The 18,282-nt window shown below is 42.5% G+C and overlaps 1 protein-coding gene across 2 annotated transcripts in view; it reads left to right on the top strand.

Moving 5' to 3' along the window:
* The window catches only part of LOC122117774, a 148,088-nt gene extending 134,541 nt beyond the window's left edge, over nucleotides 1-13,547 (top strand). For both annotated transcript variants that reach the window (XM_042691600.1, XM_042691599.1), the window contains one exon: nucleotides 13,136-13,547. In XM_042691600.1, coding sequence (XP_042547534.1) covers nucleotides 13,136-13,520 — 385 coding nt within the window. In that variant the 3' untranslated portion in view covers nucleotides 13,521-13,547. The remainder of the gene's footprint in view (nucleotides 1-13,135) is intronic.
* Nucleotides 13,548-18,282: the final 4,735 nt, after the last annotated feature.

Consider the following 18,282-nt stretch of genomic DNA (forward strand, 5'->3'; position numbering starts at 1 on the left):
AATGATTTACAGGGACATTCATCGCCGGACCTGTCCTGGGTCATTAAATTCACCTAGGTTGAATAGCCTGATGTGCACCTGAAATTAACCAAATCAGTGATGGTATCTCGCTGGATTTTTTTCCCCCCCAGCGGCTTTAGAAATAGAAAAGAGCCTCTGTCTCCCTCTCAACTCTTCAGCTTAATGGGAGAATATTTTTAATTGATAAAAGAGGTAATTAGCCAAGGCTAAGAGGTGCACACTAATTATGCAGTATATCTTGCAGAGTTCCTTTGGTTACAGTTTTGGGGGATAGAAGGGAAAAGGGAAGAGACTCCAAATAGGGCTGATTGCATGTGTCTTAACTCCAGCAATCAAGTTTTAGAAAAGAACTGTGTTACGTTTATTGACCATGTACTATGTGACAGAAATGAGAACTCTTTTAAGTTTCTCCCTCATCTGTGGTTAGATGGCCGTGATGCCAGGAATAGAAACTTCCACAGGTGATGCAGATGGTATATGGACTGAGCTATGGCTCGAGTTAGGAAAGAAGGGCCTGAGGCCCAAGGCAAGCTGCTTCCTGCTCTGTCTCTGGCAGTGAGGAGTCAGGGTACAGTCTCATTTGTACCTAATTTGTTCTTCATTCACCTGTGTGTATCTCCATTCTACCTTTGCGTGTGTGTGTGTGTGTGTGTGTGTGTGTGTGTGTGCAGGTACTGGGACTTAAACTTAGAGCCTTACACTCTTACTTGGCCCTTTTACTCAAAACTGGTGCTCTCCTACTTCTGGCTTTTTACTAGTGAATTAGGATTATGAGTTTCTCAAATTTGTCTGTGTGGGCTGGCTCTGAACCATGATCATCAGATCTCAGCCTCCTGAGTAGTTAGGATTATAGTCATGACCCTCCCAGTGCCCATCTTGGCTCTCCTTGTTCTTGGCTGGGTTCCTCTGTTTATTCGTTTCATAGGTGGATAGCTCCTCAGACCCCATTTTCACAGTCTTTCTCCTCAAGCCTCCTACCAAAGTCTCTTCCCTTCTTAGCCGGAATTCCCTGTACAACAGCAGTGGTTTCTCATTGAGTAATGTGGTGTCTTCCCTTGACTCAGGAATGTATCATCTTGACTGCTATGAATAGAACCAATCTTATGGAGACACTGGTACTTGTATGGTGCACAGAGAAAGAAACTGAACTAATGAGGTTTGTGAGTGTGTTGAGGTATGTGGTACTGAAATTTGAACTCAGAGCCTTGCACTTGTTAAGCAAGTTCTTTAGCCCTTAAGCCATGCCCCAATTCTTTTTGCCTTATCTCTTTTTTGGACTGGGTGATGCTCTTTTTTCCTGGAGTACCCTGGCCCTCAATCCTCTTACCTTTGCATCCTGGGTAGACGGATTCACAGGTGTAGGTCCCACACTTGGCTTGTTTGTTAGTGTGGGGTTTTGCTAACTTTTTTGCCTGGGTATGCCTCCAAACACAATCCTCCTCATTTCTACCTCCCAAGTAGCTGGGATTATAGGCATGGGTCATAACACCAGAATGTGAATGTTTGACAGAGTTCAGCTGGCAAGGGCCAGAGGCAGTAGGAAGGGACAAGTCAGACTAATTCATTCTCTTCCTTGCTCCTGATGGAAACAGCATGGATCCCTACATGGGATTGTGAGCAGAGGAGGCTCAGCAGCCTAGCTGATTCCTGGTGGATTCGTCTGGGGACCCAGTGACTGAGTTGGGACAATGTTAACAAAAGTAGTTTCTGCTCCAGGCTCCTACTTTTTTTCTGTGTCTAAGGACATTAAAATTCTGCAACTCAGGGATCAGAGATGATAAGGAAGACAACTTGCTCCACTTGAGCTCTGGAATGAGTACAAGGAATATATGTCTGAGCTATGCCTATAATATGAGCTACTCAGGAAGCTGAGATTTAAAGATCAAGGTTAAAGGCCAACCAGGACAGAAAAGTCTGTAAACTCTTATCTCCAATCAGCCAGCGTAAAGCTGGAAGTGGAGCTGTGGCTCAAGTGGTAGAGCATTAGCCTGAAGGCTAAGCAAGAGAGTAAAGCACTGAATTTAATCCTCAGTACTGGAACACAAGACAGAAAGAAAGAAGGAAAACAAGGAAGGACAGAAGGAAGGAATGAAGGAAAGAAGGAAGGAAGGAAGGAAATAAAAAAGGAAAGAAGCAAAGAAGGAAGGAGCAAAGAAATATATGATTGGAGGGTCATTACAAATATTTTTAAGTCTTGGACAGAGAGACCTGATAAGAGAAAGGAGCTTACTATGCATCCCTTTACCAGCTTTGACAGTTGCTAGTTGTATGACTTTGGGAAGATTACTTAACTGTCCTGGCCCTTTGCTTCTTTATCTGTAAAATGAGGATGATATCATTGTAGCAGTGTATAAACCAGCAAGTACATATAGCCTTCATCCTTGACTGTTAACTCTCCATCTGTCCTGTCTGGTCAGGATGTTCAGGATCCTTATTAAATGTGGCCTTAGTGGTAGCAGCTGGGTCTAAGTACTCCCTGGAAAATTCTAGTAATCAAGGAAATCTAATTCTTTTTTTTTTTTTCAGTTGTGTTTTCTGTTAGGAAAACAGCACCTCCTTATTGGGTGAGAAGTTCCCCTTTCCTGCCAGCTGTTTCTAAGAACCACTTAGCTCTACTTCAAACCACTTGGTTCTAAGGACCAATTCAGTATCATACTAGGCCTGAGCAGGCAGGGTAGCTGTCTTCCTAGCCTCTCCGATTGGACAGAGATGAGCACATGACTGAAGGTGGATCAATGAGAATTCAGATTCAAGTGTTGGTATGCTAACTAGAGAACTCTTGCCCTCTCTGCTGGAGAGGGAGGAAGGGAGGTGTAGAATTGAGTTTGCCCTGTGCCTCTGCTTTCTTCAGAAGAAAGTGACCGCAGGAGCAAAGACACCAAACTAGCTACTGAGCAGGACAGAGCTCAGTTCTGAGAACATTGCTTTCATTCTAGAATTCCTCAGGCCACACTTCCACTCCCTAGTTACACCAGCCAGTAAACTCCCCTTTCTTCTTGAGATCTTTGAACTAACTTTTTATCTGTAGAAACTGGGAAGGATTTTGAAGGAAACAGATACTCAAGCTTCTCTCCCATTGGGGGCTTGGATAAGATACAATTCAGTTCCACTAATGTTCATTCCCAGCTGGAACCCTTCAGCCACTGGATGCCACAAAAGGTCCCTGGTAGGAATGGTTACCACAGTGGCCTTGGCATTTCCCCCAGCTATTAGTCTTCCAGAAAGCAAGCATGAGACCAGAACCCTACTTGCATACATTCCCCTTCGTCCCATTTCCCACACTGACTTTGGCTCCAATGCAGTGAAAGCACCAGTCCAGAAAACCACGCACAGGGAAATGTTTTCATAACCAGCATGTATGTACGTGCATATGTTCGTTATAAATTTTACTAATAACAAAAGACATTTGGCACCTGCTTTGATTATAATAGCATCTCCAGTCCTCTTCATTGTAAATTCCACACAATCAATTGGTTCTCATGGAATGTTTTTGTCATTTTTTGGCTGAAGTCTTCTATCCTTAGCCAACCTTTAGTTTCAGTTGACACACAAATACTTCTGAATGCTGGTGCACAGTTTTGTTTATGTTTATGAATAAGAACTATGTTGTAAGGTAGAGAAAATGATGTTCTTGAATACTGGAAATCTATTTCATGTGTGTGTGTGTGTGTGTGTGTGTGTGTGTGTGTGTGTGTGTGCACGCGCGCGCACGCATATGTGTGCATACATACCAGTATTGGGGTTTGAATTCAAGATCTTAACATTCTCCCTGAGTTTTTTTCCACTTAAGGCTGGCACTCTACTACTTGAACCACAGCTCTACTTCTGGTTTTTTTGGTAGTTAATTGGAGACAAGTGTATCATGAACTTTCTGTCCTGGCTATCTGCAAACTGCAGTCCTCAGATCTCATTCTCCTGAGTAGCTAGGCTTGAGCCACTGGTGCCTGTTTCTATTTCCTCTTATTTGCTGTGTTTTTACTTTAAATTTGATATACTTTAACACCTAATCTACATTTTTTTGCCTGTCCTGGGGCTTGAACTCAGGGCCTGAACACTGTCTCTTTTGCTCAAGACTAGCACTCATTTTGTTTTCAGGCAGGTTGTGGTTGATCAGCTCAGCCTGCCTCTGCTAACTGTATAGGCCACACTGTCTGACTGCTTTTCTACTGACTCCTATCACTGAGAAAGGAAAGTAGAGAAAGGGAATGGGGACTGGGAACATGACATTGGCTCTTTTGGTTACCCTCTCTAATGGTACTAACCCAGTCTCAGGAAAGCTAGAGCCCCCCTCCCCCCAACCCTTGGGACTGCATTAATCCCTTCATACACCCCTTCATACATGTAGGATCCCTCCAATGCCTAAATCCCTCCAGCTAGGCCCCTTTCTTAAAGGTTCCCAGTATTTTTACACAGCGGACCAACCTTCTAGCACATGGACCCTGTGGTGGGCTATTTGGGGGTGGGGGAGGGCTGGGTCAGGGGAAGAAGGAGAACTTCACACAATCCATTAGTAGATGGAGAGTTTCAGCAGGATCCATTGACATATTTAGACACAATGATATTGAGCAGAAATGGGCAGGACCTTGAGGGCATCTGTCAGCCCCTTCAATGAAGATTTTGCCTTCTGATCTTTTCTCAGCCTTCCGCAGCGTTCCCTATGTACAATCTCATACGCTTGATGGTTTCAGCATTCATCTCTTTACCAGTGACTGCCAAACCTCTGTGCCTAGCCTCTACCACAATCTCCAGGCTTCTAGTTCAGCTAACATCACCCTTTCTTTCCTACCCTTCCTCTGAACAAGATACTCCTTATTATAGTCTCATTCTTTTGTTGTCGGTGGTGGTAGAGGTGGTTGTGTGGCTTGAACTTGTCCCTGAGCTCTTTTGCTCAAAGTTAAAGCACTACCACTTTGAGCCACAGCTTCACTTCCAGTTTTCTGGTCGTTAATTGGAGATAAAGGTCTCATGAACTTTCCTGCTCAGATTGGCACTGAACCATGACCCTCAGCTCTCAGCCTTCTGAACAGCTAGGATTACAGGCGTGAGCCTGACTTATTGATGCATGGCATTACCATTCTCATTCTCCTTAGCTGTAAATTTCAGCATCATCTTTTTGTGATAGCACTATTGCTTAGTCTTTCAGGCACTAAATAAGCATGCTCAATTCATCCAGTGTTTAACTACCAGAACTATTCTATTATCTCATCATACCACTCTCTGTAAATGTGCCTATTATGTGTTGTAAAAGACACCGTTGTAGGTATCTGTCTTGCTCTTAATAATGCAAGGAACTTCCCCTATATTCACAAAGATCGACATGTTGAAGTCACATTTGCACTAAGCGTAGTCTTACCCCCACCATCACAGTTAATTGTACACATTTTTCTCGTCAGTCTCCCAGGAATTTCCCAATGGGGTTGATAATTGTTGGATAGAGAGGGATTGTAACTTGAACGGGATGTGTCCGCATTTCCCATACTGACTGAAAAGACAGAAAGCTGGTCTGTAGAGAAAGGAGAAAAAAGCTGTAATGGACATGCTTTGACTGCCCGGGATCTCTGTGAGAAATCACCCCTCTCTCTTCTTAGTCTGTGGTTTAGGTAGAGCTGGCCTCCCTCAGTAGGTTGGTGAGGAAGCCAAAGTCAGAGAGCTCTATCCCGTCTATTGTGATTGGTTTAGGGTTAGATACATGACCCAGGCTTGTCCAATCAGAGTACTTTGCTCCCTGATGAGTTCAAGAATAAGTTCATGACCCAACAGGGGAGCACACCTCTACCACAGCTTTTGACTAGTTATGTTACAGTTGGAATCTCTTAGACTCTTCTGATCAAGATAATATATAAACCATCTTTTCTTCTTTTAAGCTAATTCATTTGGTTAAAGGCAAAAAGTGGTAATCAACATAGCTCCTGATTTTTCCTAAAAGATTGAGCACTTCAAGTGTGATTCAGTCTTCTTCAGGACTGGTCCCTATCAGGTAGATTCTGTTCTAACTTCTTACTAGAGCTCCTGTCATTGCTAAGAAAATGATATTATTCCCCCCCTGCCTAGAATATCTCTCTTTTCCTGACCAGAGAGCTCCTACATAGCCTTCAAGACCTTCCTCAAAGGTTACCTCCTCTTGGAAGTCTTCTTTGACTCCCTTTTCCTTCTCCTAAGCTAAGACTATTCATTTCATAATTCTAGTCTTGGCCAGTCTGAGAATTTTGCTTTCTCTTAGTGCTTTTCAATCATTAGACCAGAGCCCCTTGCAGGTGGTGGGTATGTTGGGCTATGTTTGTATTATGGACTTAATGTCAGTTGATGTTTAGTGATGTTTTATCAACCTAATGGATATAAACCATTACTTGACAAGTTTGAATACTTACTATTCAAGTAATTCAGGTACTAAGCACTTTAAAAATATTTTATCACCCAAGTGGGTTAAATATATCCCCCCCAAAACCTTTTTTAAATGAGTACTTTCACCCTTAATAAAATTCCAGAGCAAACCCTCAGCCCTTTGAACACAGATTTAGCAAACATTTCCAGTGGTGGATCCTCAGATTCCTGAGACATTACCGTATTTGGTCAGAAATGTACAGAAGAGTGTTTTCTGTGAACTGACTTGTTCATGGCTGGTGTGTTCTTTTTTAAGGACATGCAATGTGGGTCACTTGCTACTACATTGTATTATTCCTTAATCCTTGCAGTCCTGGGTGATCTTCAGAAAGAACAGAACAAAAAATAACACCAGAGAAAAATCTAACCTTCCAGAAACTTCTCACTGTTTTTTTTTTTTATGATCACCATTACTGATGTACTTGAGAGACATTTGAGCTACACTGTCCAACTAAATTATTTCCTGTTAATATGCTGCCTTTTTTTCCCCAGTCCTGGGGCTTGAACTCGGGGTCTGGACACTGTCCCTGAGATTCTTTTGCTTAAGACTAGCACTCTACCATTTGAGTCATGGTGCCACTTCTGGATTTTTCTGTTAATGAGGTACTGAGGAATCGAACCCAGGGCTTCGTTCATACTAGGCAAGCAATCTACCACTAAGCTACCTTCCCAGCCTATGCTGCCTTCTTTATAGCTTGCCACAGTTTTATACCTCTTCTTCCTGTGGAATTTAACAAATCCTCTCCTAGGGCTCACTTGCCTCCTATCTTTTGAAAGATAAGGGGAACTTTGCTTGTCATGTCTTGAATTTTTTTTTGACATCCTGGTCTTAAGGCTCATATGAACAGAATATATTCTTCAAATTTCTTGGTGCCTCCATTTTTTTTCTTTTTCCCCACAAAAGCATTTTATGATTGTGTGTGTGTGTGTGTGTGTGTGTGTGTGTGTGTGTGTGTGTGTGTGTGTGTGTGCCATTCCTGGGTTTTGAACTCAGGGCCTGAGCACTGTGACCTTTTGGGGTGACACAAACTACCAGTTCTTTGTGGGTTTTATTTTCTTAAAGAAAAAAAAGGAAGAAAATCTCTTTGGATTCCATCCTTTCTCTCCTTCCAACTTTCATATCTTAAGAGAGTTGTTTCTGGCAAATTTGTTCTCTGTATTTTAAGTCTTTTCTGCTAGCTGGTGATTTAAAATAAGGCTTGCGAGACTGTTCCTCCCAGTGCCCAGAGCTTGGTGGTGAGCTACCTGTCAGCAGAGCATGCCAAGCACCAGGCTGGATACTGTGGGGAGGTGTAGCATCGCTCAAACTCATCTTCCTTTCAGTCTTGCTTTTTCTCAGCAGACTCACAAACAATGACCACAGCCCCACCCTGCTTAATTTGAGGGCTTTCTTCAAAATCCATCACCTAAAGAGCAGTTCTGGCAGAAGCAAAAAGCATAACCATTGTTGGGCATAACCTTAGTGGGCAGAGTCAACATTTCTAATCTACAGACTTTCAGAAATGTCTTTAATGACCAATTTTGCTTCTTGACATGGAAAAGTACTGCATTTGCCCTTTAAATTTTTCATGTTAATTGAGCATAATGTCATCATCTTCTTTTTATTTAAAACATTCTAATGAGTTTGTTTCACATCCTTTTTTGCCTTGAATTTTTCATCGTGTCTGTTAGTGTCCAGGTTCAGAACATAGATTATTATTATATATTGCTTGTTATATACAGTGCCTCTTGAGACATGTTGGATTTTCTTGTCATTTTGATACTGATTCCCTAGAATGAACTTCCTGGGAAAACACTGTGGTAAAGAAATTGTTCTGCTCTGAGAGCAGATGATTTTCATTATTTTGCATTTCCTCAGTTAGGGATGTCAGTGCATATACACTGCAAATGGTGAGAGCAGAGCTGCGGGAAACTAGGCCTGGACATTTTCCTAATGGGAGTGCTTGCTAGCTTGTTATCCTTGCTCCTTCTATTTGGAGCTAGGCAACTTGGCTTAAAAAGACCATTTTTTGTTTTTGATATTGGTACATTGCCAAGCAGCAAGACAAACACAGAAGAGGGTAAAGGCTTGTTTAGATATTTACTCAATCTCAGATCTCATGAGACTTAAGTTTTGAGGAATTTTTCTTGTTACCTAGGCTATCATTTGTCCTGTAAATAGAGCCGACATGTGCTAAAAAGCAGCATGAAACTAATTAGGGGGAAAAAAAAGAACTCCATCTACTTCAAAGTCACGGTTGCTCAAAATGTGAGGTTGCCAGAAAACATTTTTTCCCATCTTTATCTAAACTGCCTCCCTTCCCTTTTGGAAGCAAAAACAACTTATACATTTCAAATGCATTTATTTATCTGTATGGTCATTTCCCCTAGGTTTGGAATCATATTTTCCTTGAAGTATTTGAAAATACTAGACTTTAAAAAAATGATGCTTTGATGGTTCAAGAGCCCAGGTATGGCATGAAGGATGATGGGTAACTGAAGCAGAAGCTACCCAGAGAGGATGCCATTTCTTTATAGTGAAGACCCCTTGGCTTCCTCATCAGGCATTAAAGACTGGAAGGAGCTGGTGGAGGACCTGCTCTTGTTTCCAGTGCTGTTTCTGCCAACCACAGTCTTTTGTCAGAGGAGGAAGCTAAGCCAGCCAGGAAAAGTTCAGGGATCTGTCTTTTGAATTCTTCTTTGAGTATCTCTGGAAGTCACAACTTGCACCTCCATTGCTACCACACATCAACTCAATAGTCTAACTGGTGTCTGGGCAACCACTCTTCCCTACCAACCCATTTCCTAACGTAAGGATTCCAAAATGCAAACACTGTTATATAACCCCTTTCCTCAACAGAATGGTTCCCACGCTGAGCTCTGTAGACCTGAGTCATCCTGTGACAAGAAGACCCACATAGCTTGCTTGAAGATAAACCATTTACACAGAGACACACAGAGCACGACCAGTGTCTATTTCATCTTAATCTCCCAATGCCTGATGTACCTTTGGCTGCCTGTGCCATGCTCCCTGGGGACTCCTCTCTGCCTTCATGATTGCTTATGGTATTCCTAGTTAGGAGAGTGTGAGGATCTTAGAGTTCCTGACAGTCTCCTGTCCTGCCATCCCAGGTAACTGACCACAAGCGGTGGCCTTCCCTATGCTATTTATAATTAGAGTCCCAAATAGCTGCTCCCTCTGAAAGATGTCACCAGCCTACTGGCCTCCTACTACCTGGGTGGTACTTTCCTCCCCTCTGAACTCTGGAGAAAGCAGCCACTGGAGGCCATTACTGAAACAAAGTTCCAGCATAGGGAAGAAGGAGGGCAGGAGGGGGAAGGGAGGGAGGAGGAGGGGACCTGGGCTGAAGACAAGTCAGGGTAGGATTGTGGCCAGTGCCTATGTAACTGCTGACTTTTACGTGTCTGTTGAAAGCTATTATTCCATTGGAAACGGAGGATCTTTCTACTTAATCCCCAATATCTTGATTTTTTTTTTTTGCTTCCTCATGCCCTGGAATAAAATTCAAATTCTTTAACAAAACTTTTCTTGGTCTGGCTCTTGCCTCTAGTCCCAGACTCCTTTGCAGTCTGTGTTCTAGCCATTGGGGACTTCTATTATCTTTAGAGTTGCCTTTCTCTTTATGGTCTCTGGGCCTGAAAGACTTTCCTCTTCCTGCATTTCCTTTGTGTCTTAAGCCATCAAGTCTCTGAAGGGCTTCCCTAATTCCCAAGGCCAAGGAGGTCTCCTCTGCTGACCTAGCAGAGTCCCTGTGCTATTACTGATGTTGTATTGTCACTCAGTATCAGGACTGTGTGTGAACATTGCTTCTAAAAGCACACGTGAACAGGGAGCATTGCCATGTTGCTTGCACACTGCTTTTCCTTCCAGGCTTGGAATGTAGTCAGTGCACAACAAAGGTTTATTGGGAAAAGGAGGAAATGTAGAGGTGAAGAAGAAATGGTAGAAGCAGAACAGCCTTGTCTTTTCTCTCTTCTGCAACAAGAAAAGAACAAGCTAGTTATCTTTTTTTTTAATTGTGAAAATACCATACAGTGGGGTTACAAGTACATGGTCAAGGTAATGAGTACATTTCTTAGCAAGCATTGTTGCCTCCCCCTTTGTTTTCCCTTCCCATCCCTTCCCATCACCCCCGCTCCCCAAGCTAGTATCTTATAGTGAAGAGCTGCCACATATTCCTCTCTTTATTGAGAAGTTCTGAGGGCAGGAAATCTATCTTGTCCAAAGATGTATTTTCAGCGTATTAATTCGCTTCACATTAGTATAACAAACTATATGTCAAGTTCCATCTCTGCTCTAGGCTTCTGGCTAGGGTGGCATATCTCAGTGGGAACCTGTGGTGAAGCATGTACCAGGAAGCAGAAAGAAGAGGAAGAAGACTGAGTCCCACAATTCCTTTTGAAAGATTCTATCTCCAAGGAGCAAAATGCTGGACTGGAGGTGTGGCTCAAGTGGTAGAGCACCAGCTATGAACAAGAAAGCCCAGAGAAAGTGCAAGGCTCCTCTGAGTTTCACTCCAAGTACCAGGACCAAAAAAAGTAAATACATAAAAAAGAAACAAAGAAAATATAAATTTTTTCCACTAGACTAAAACATAAATGTTTTCCTTTGTCTCATTCTCTAGAAATCTGGGATAGAGGAAGAAATGTGTACTTCTATATAGAAAGAGAGTCTAAGTCCAAACCCACCATTACTTCATGCAAGCCTTGGGAAGTAAATCCAGCCTCTTTGCTCTATTTTCTTCCCTGTATAATGGGCCTTGTAAGGTTGTTTTGAAATCTAAGTGCAAAATGTAAAGCACCTGGTAGGGGCCTGATACACACCAGGTGCTGGGTGGGCAGCTTGTTTCAACTGCATTCCCATGTTTCAAATATTTAAAAGCATGGAAGCCAGGCTCATGCAGCAAACAAGTTGCTCATGTAGTATTATAACTCTCCTTGGTGAGAAGAGACACTGTTTCTTTATTGTCTACTCTCTAAAAGAAGGAAGACAATTGTGGCAGAGAATGGAAATACAATAGCAACAGAGAAGCTGGCATTGTACCGCAAAGCCTGGCTGTCTTCTACCCTGTGAGAACACAGTCTTACTTCCTAGAAACCAGGAAGTGGACTGTGACTGGACACTAGTCTGCTGGTGCCTTGATTTAGACATCCCAGCCTCTGGAACCACAAGAAGTGTATGTTGTTTATAAGCCATTCCAATTAATAGCAGCCTGCCAGACTAAGACCCCTCTCCTGGTATTTGTGAGGAACACTCCCTAGGGAGCACAGCCAGGATAGGAATCATCATGGAGCCTCCATTATGGAACTTCGTTTATCCAGCCTGCTCATCTCCTGAATAGCTTTTTTTAAGGATAAGAAATTAATATTCAATCATTGGAAAATCATTTCAAAAGCAAATCATGTTTTGTTTGGAACATTCATACAAGCAAAAAGAAAACAAAATTCTCAAATTACACTGTTAGATGATTACTAAAAACATTATACTTTATCTTTTCTTCAAGTTCTTCCTGGGTAATATGGACATAAACCAGTACATTCTTATCTCACAAATGATATCATATAGCGTAATATCTACTGTTCCGTCACCTGATCTTTTATACTGGGCAGCTTTTCCTGTCAAGGTGTTGAATGTATCTAATGCCACCATGGGTGACACTGGCAGGCTCATGGTGCCCTCTTTGCGTGGAGCCCTGGAATTCATTTCTGCTTCCCTTCTAAGAAGAACAACTTCCATAGTTAAATATTCCCACAACCCATAATAATGCCCTTCTGGTGAATCCATGCTTTCAATCTCAATTTTTCTCAAGAAAAAAAGATGATTAAACAATGCAAAGAAATGCTTAAATCACAAATGGTAGAGTCCAGGCTGTAACTCAGCAGGAAGCTTTTTATTTCCTATTCTGTTTGACACCCAAGTTTTATCTCAAGCTATTTTATTTCTATTCAAAAAACTTAAGAAATTGTATTAGCTATAGCCCCTGTCCTTAAAGAGATGAAAATCCAGTAGCAGAGCTAAAAGACATAACTTTTTATACCTAATAAATGAGTTTCTCTCTCATTTAACACAAAAGTGTCTGACTCATCATCATAAGGAAAAGATGGACATAATTATATTAAATTGTCAACGGATAATGAAAACCTTTCCTAACTAGAGACTTGATATAACAAATGATATATATTCCCAGTGTGTGTGTGTGTGTGTGTGTGTGTGTGTGTGTGTGTGTGTGTGTGTGTGTGTGTGTGTGCCAGACCTAGGAACTTGAACTCTGGGCCTGAGCTTTTATACTCAAGGCTAGCACTGTACGACGTGAACAACAGCTCCAATTCTGGGTTGTTGTTTTTGTGTGTGTGTGTGTGTGTGTGTGTGTGTGTGTGTGTGTGTGTGTGTGTGTGTGTGTGTGTGGTTAATTGGAGATAAGAGTCTCAAGGAATTTCTTGCCCTGGGTGGCTTTGAACCATGATCCTCAGATCTCAGCCTCGTAAGTAGCTAGGATCACAGGTGTGAGCCACCCTTGTAATTCCCACAGCCTAGAAAGTGGGTATCATGGTCAAAATGAACATTCTATTATTGTGTAAACTGAGGTTCAGGGAAGTTAACTAACTTGCCCAAGGCAATTCAGTGAAGAGATGGCACAACTGGGATTAGATTGATCCCTGTGGGCTCCCTAGCCTTTGGACTAAGGGACAGTGTCATAGCAACGTGGAATAAACATTGCGATTCGCCTCCTAGGTACTGTGGCCTGAAGACCAGCTTGCCGACGTCCCCCATGGTGGGATTCATGGTGACTAATCGGTGCACCTATCACACACCTGTGGGCTTTCCGCAGATCCCACTGGCTGCCTTGGCTGTGGAGAAAGTGGGGCACTCTAGTGTGCATTACCGACTTGCGCTGTTTCCACCTGGGTCCACAGAGGAGGGACCCTCAGTACAGCACTGTGACTTCAGTGATGGATTTTTCTTGGGCAATCCCAAGTTGGCACAGTTTGACACTTTGGCCTGTACCACAGGAGCTTCGGTCCATGTCTTTGTGAATCCAGCCACCAACAAACCAGTGGGACTTCCTGATGCCTTCAGGAAGGGGCTCCTAAAGCTGATGAACCCGGCAGCAGTTTGAATCATGTATATTGAATTGTTCATGTTATTAAAAAAAAAAAAGCTCAGCTTCTGTACAATTTTTATTTCAGCACATCCATGTTGGTCTTTAAAATAGCCGTGGGCTACTTACACAATGGTATCCCAGAACCATCTTAACTCCTCCATTGAAGCCCCTCCTTACATTGTTTCTGCTTAGAACAACGTATTTCCTGGAATGCTCCCAACTGTCTCTGAGAAAGAGGGAAATGAGGTTTGCAGAGGAAAAGTCCTCAGCCTCACTAAGCCCTTGGTCTCAGCGACCTCCATGCTGATGTCCCCTGTCCAGGCTTTGCCAGCCTCAGGTCCACCTTTGCAAAGGAGCCCCACTCACTGCCCACAGACCTTCTAGCCTTTCTACATTCCATGTGGTCTCTGCTTTCTTACCAGTGTCTTACCAGGTAGGCTACATACTTCCTATGCTTCTTTTAATACATAACCACATCTCCTGTTTTTCTGTAAAGGTATACAAACTTTGGTGCTAGAAAAACTGCCATTTTCTTCACATGTTTAAAACAATAGACTTGCTGGGCGCTGGTGACAAACACCTATAATCCTAGCTATTTAAGAAGCTGAGATCTGAGGATCTTGGTTTAAAGCAAGCCTGGGCAGGAAAGTCTGTGGGACTCTTATCTCCAAAATGCTAGAAGTGGATCTGTTGCTCAAGTAGAGCACCAGCCTTGGGGGGGGTGGGGGGGGAGGAAGCTCAAGGACAGTCCTATAGGCCTTGAGTTCAAGTCCAGTACCAGCACAAAAACAAAAACAAAAAATGAACTTATAACCTCCATCAATCACTAATGCCACCGTTTGAAGCAAAAACTAACTATGAATATTTTGCTGAAATAAACGAAGACAAGACCATATGATAAGTATAGAAGCTAGTTGCTGAGTGCTGACAATACAAAATGAGGTGTGGCCATGATCTCAGTTGATCCTATTACCATTCTACATGGTAGGCACAATTATTGCTATGTTCCAGACGGGAATGTTGAGACTTCAAAGGGGTGATTACACACAGTAGGAGGACGCTAGTCCCAGGTCTGCCTCAGCCTTAACTTGGCAGAGAAAAGTGTGGGCTTAATCATCATGAGCCTCAGTTTCCCCATCTGGAAAACATGATCCATAGTGGCCACGCGAAATTCAGAAGACTCTCAGTCTGCTATGGAATTGAATTTCATATTCCTGCCACATATGACTAGCTTTGGCATACTCCGCCATGCAGGAGTAGGGACCATCCTGCCCTCTGAGGGCCTTATAAAGCCTGTGTTCTATGATGAGATAGACACTTTTACTTTTCATATGCTTCTTGTCATCTGCCTGCAACCATCTGCTTGTAGTGACATTCTTTATGGCCCCAAGATGATGTTATAAATATTCAGATGTCTTTGGTGGCTAAAAGCTTCCCCACTCTTGCTAGACAAATATCAAGTGGGATTCCTTTGCCATGAAGGACATTTGATTTTGCCTAGATCAATTTTGAGATCTGGGGGAAAAAAACACTTCACACAGTAATTCTAAAGCTTGGAAGATTTATTAGCTCAGTGTTTCCCAGCTCTGATCTGACAGACCTCTGGCACTTGACCTGCTCATGAAGGTGAGTAGGAAGCAGTATTTGCGCTTCACTTCCTTAAGGCTCTTATACATGTATTAGTTTACCTTGTCTACAAAATAATGCTCAGCGGTAGATAGAGCATTGTAATTTCTTCAGCAACACCAACTCTTCCCTTTCCTCCTCTTTGTCCCCTCTTCCTTCCTTCTTTCCTTCTATTACTATACTAATAATCCCTACTATGCAATCAAAACAGGCTCCTCAGGAAGAAGGTGACCTGTTGAGACCATGGAACTCCTGGCTGGCCAAGCTAGAACCTGAATGCAGTTGGGTCTTTAACCCATCTTTCTATGCCATCAACTCCCCATCTCATCAAAGTGACCCTGAGTGTTGATGTTATACCATGTTCCACCATCAGGTTTCAAAATTTGCGGTGATAATAATGATGGTTTTACTAAGAGGTTCTTATATCCCAGGTACTGTACTGCATGATTAAGAAAACGAGATTCACCATTATTGAGACTAGAATTTCCAGTAGTTGCCTTGTAAACAAGCTCACATGTCTTAGTTCTCCCAGGATTGTATTGGTCGTCCCAGCGTTGTGGCAGACCCTCTCCTAATTCTTGTGGGTCACAGGGTAGGAGCAAAAATAGTAAAGTCTATGGATCACTCCACCATTTTTCTTCTCACAAATAGGCGCCGTTTGCACGTGTCTCAGTCTGTCCCTGATGCTGCTGTGAAATAATCCAGAGCTGTAGCCTGCTGTAGCTCAAGTGAAAGAGTGAATAACAAGCTCAAGCCCTGAGTTCAATCTCCAGTACCAAAAACTTTTTTAAAAAGTACAAAGAAATACTTATTATTAGGCAATTTTTAAGAAGAAGGTCTGGCCAGGACCATTTTCCAAAATGGTATCTTTGTTGCTGGGTATTCACATGGTGGAAAAGTAGGCAGGCAAAAAGGGGCCCCGCTAGATTGCTCTCTCCCTTTTACAAGGGTGCTGATCCTTTGACAATCTCCTTTTAGGAAAAAAAAAGTCACCTCTCAATGCTGTCATGCTTGTCTTAGTCTCTGGCATGTGGCTTTGTGGAGACAGATTAAAAACACAGCAAGTGTGTGTGGGCACACCAGCTTACATAGTCAGAGTCCACCTCAAAGTCTGCTGCTCATTGGCCATACTTTGGAACTAGAGATGCATCCACTTGCCACTTTGTCTGACCTTTGGAACATGTTCTTGGGGAAGAGGGTAAACGCGGCCATTTGAGCATGAATTCTAGGATCCCATGGATCCTAGAAGGGGCACGGTTTGGGGCAGTAGAACCCTTTGAGCCATGAAGCATAGGTTGAGAAGAAATGAATGAATCTCTCTAAATCCCACTGGAGAGGAAAGGGGGCCTGGGAGTTTCTGTAGATATTGCTTCAAATGCACCCTTTCTATGGCAAACACGTTTTGGACATGGTGGGACATATCTGGACAAACAGTTCTAGCATCACCTTTCTGAGCTATATATGACAATGCACATTATGGCCTGTTACTGTTCCAACTAGTGAAATAGGGAAAGTAATTCCATGGTGACCACAGATGCCGCTCAACAATGCTCTCAGCAATAGGATCACACACTTCTTCCTCTCTTTGAGTTACTCGTGGCCATTGGACATGAGCGATGCAGTGATGATGAGTGATGGTGGTCTATAGCTTGTGTTTGGCTCTGCAGTGGGTACAGGTGAGAGAATGCATTGCTTAGCCCCTACACTGCTGCTGCCATGGACCGTGGCCAACCACAGCTGGCTTTGGAGAAACCAACATTAAACCCTTGTTGCTTTAAACCCTTGAGATGGTAGGGCTGTTTGTTATAGCAGCAATAAGCCAGCTTAGACTTTCTTACAAGATCCCGCCACGATTATGAAGGCTGCGTGAGAAATGTCAGTAGGCATTGTTTTTGGAACTCCCATTAGTATTTATCCTGGAAATGAAATGCTCATAATCACCCATTATACACGTGCCTTCAAGGCAGGAAAATATGCAGTTACGTTTGTTTTCTTGGAGGCACTTCTGTGGGGAGTTGTATGTTTCTTTATACTCAAGGCCTCACATTGGTTTATCAAGCATTCTGCTACTAGAGTTCTCTTGTGTTCTTTCGCTCTCAGCTTGTTTTTCAGACAGGATACTGTGCTAACTTTGACAAGGTGGGGCAAGAACCATAATCCTCATCTATACTTCCCCAAGTAGTGGGGATCATAGGTTGTGGTCTACCAGTCCTAGATTGTGTTTTCTATTTTCTGTGAGAAAAATGACAAAGGTAGGTAAGGGGACAAGGGGCAAACTAGATATAATTTGCTTAGTTTGTTGTCCTCTGAGATTCAGTACTACTGAGTAGGGATAGTTAGTTTGGAAATAACTTTCAAGTTTGGTCAATTTTAGGAGTTTACATGCTGATGATGTAGTCTTTCCAGGCCTCCAATTTTTAATACTTTGGTGTGAGCCAAAGCAGTGAATGTTATGACACTCATTGGGTTTTAGAGGGAAATTCTAGCACTATAAAACTGTTTATGACTCTGGACAGGGCCAATTCTCAGATGCATGGTCCTAGAGAAAGCCAGGATGTTATAAAGGTGGCTAAATAAATCTAGGATGATTTAAAAAGAAAAACTTCAGCCACTGTGTCATCCTACTAGGTATTTGGGCTGAGCTGTTAACAAGTATTCACTTCATTCCTGTTTGCTGGGCATCTCTGAATACCTATGACCTGGTATGTTTATTAACAAGGGACCAACTCTAAAATCCAAGCAGGTCAAGAAAACCTTCAGGTATTGCAGATTTTCTCAAACCATTTTGGTGACATTTGGATTCATTCAAAAACCTACAGTAAGAGGCGAGAAGTAAAAATGTGTTCATGGCTTGCTTAGACAGAATATGGCTGCGAGCAATTAGTGCTTTCAGTCACATTAAGCATTAAATAATGTCTTGTGACATTACAGTATTTCCCATTACAAATCAATTTTGTAGCATTTGTTCATAATTAGACCTGAAATATTACCTCGAAACAAAATCTGTTTTCCTTGCAAAAGTCAGACCTCATTAGAAATCTAAGGTTTTATGAATCACCATGTTAACAGTGACACCCCCCTGGCTAAGGTTTTCTTTCTTTAAATAGTGTTAAATGCAAATCTCATCCAGAGTTATTCTTCTTTGTGCACC

The sequence above is a fragment of the Dipodomys spectabilis genome, unplaced genomic scaffold (assembly GCF_019054845.1).
Source record: "Dipodomys spectabilis isolate Male_0828 unplaced genomic scaffold, ASM1905484v1 ptg000145l, whole genome shotgun sequence".
Taxonomy (NCBI): domain Eukaryota; kingdom Metazoa; phylum Chordata; class Mammalia; order Rodentia; family Heteromyidae; genus Dipodomys; species Dipodomys spectabilis.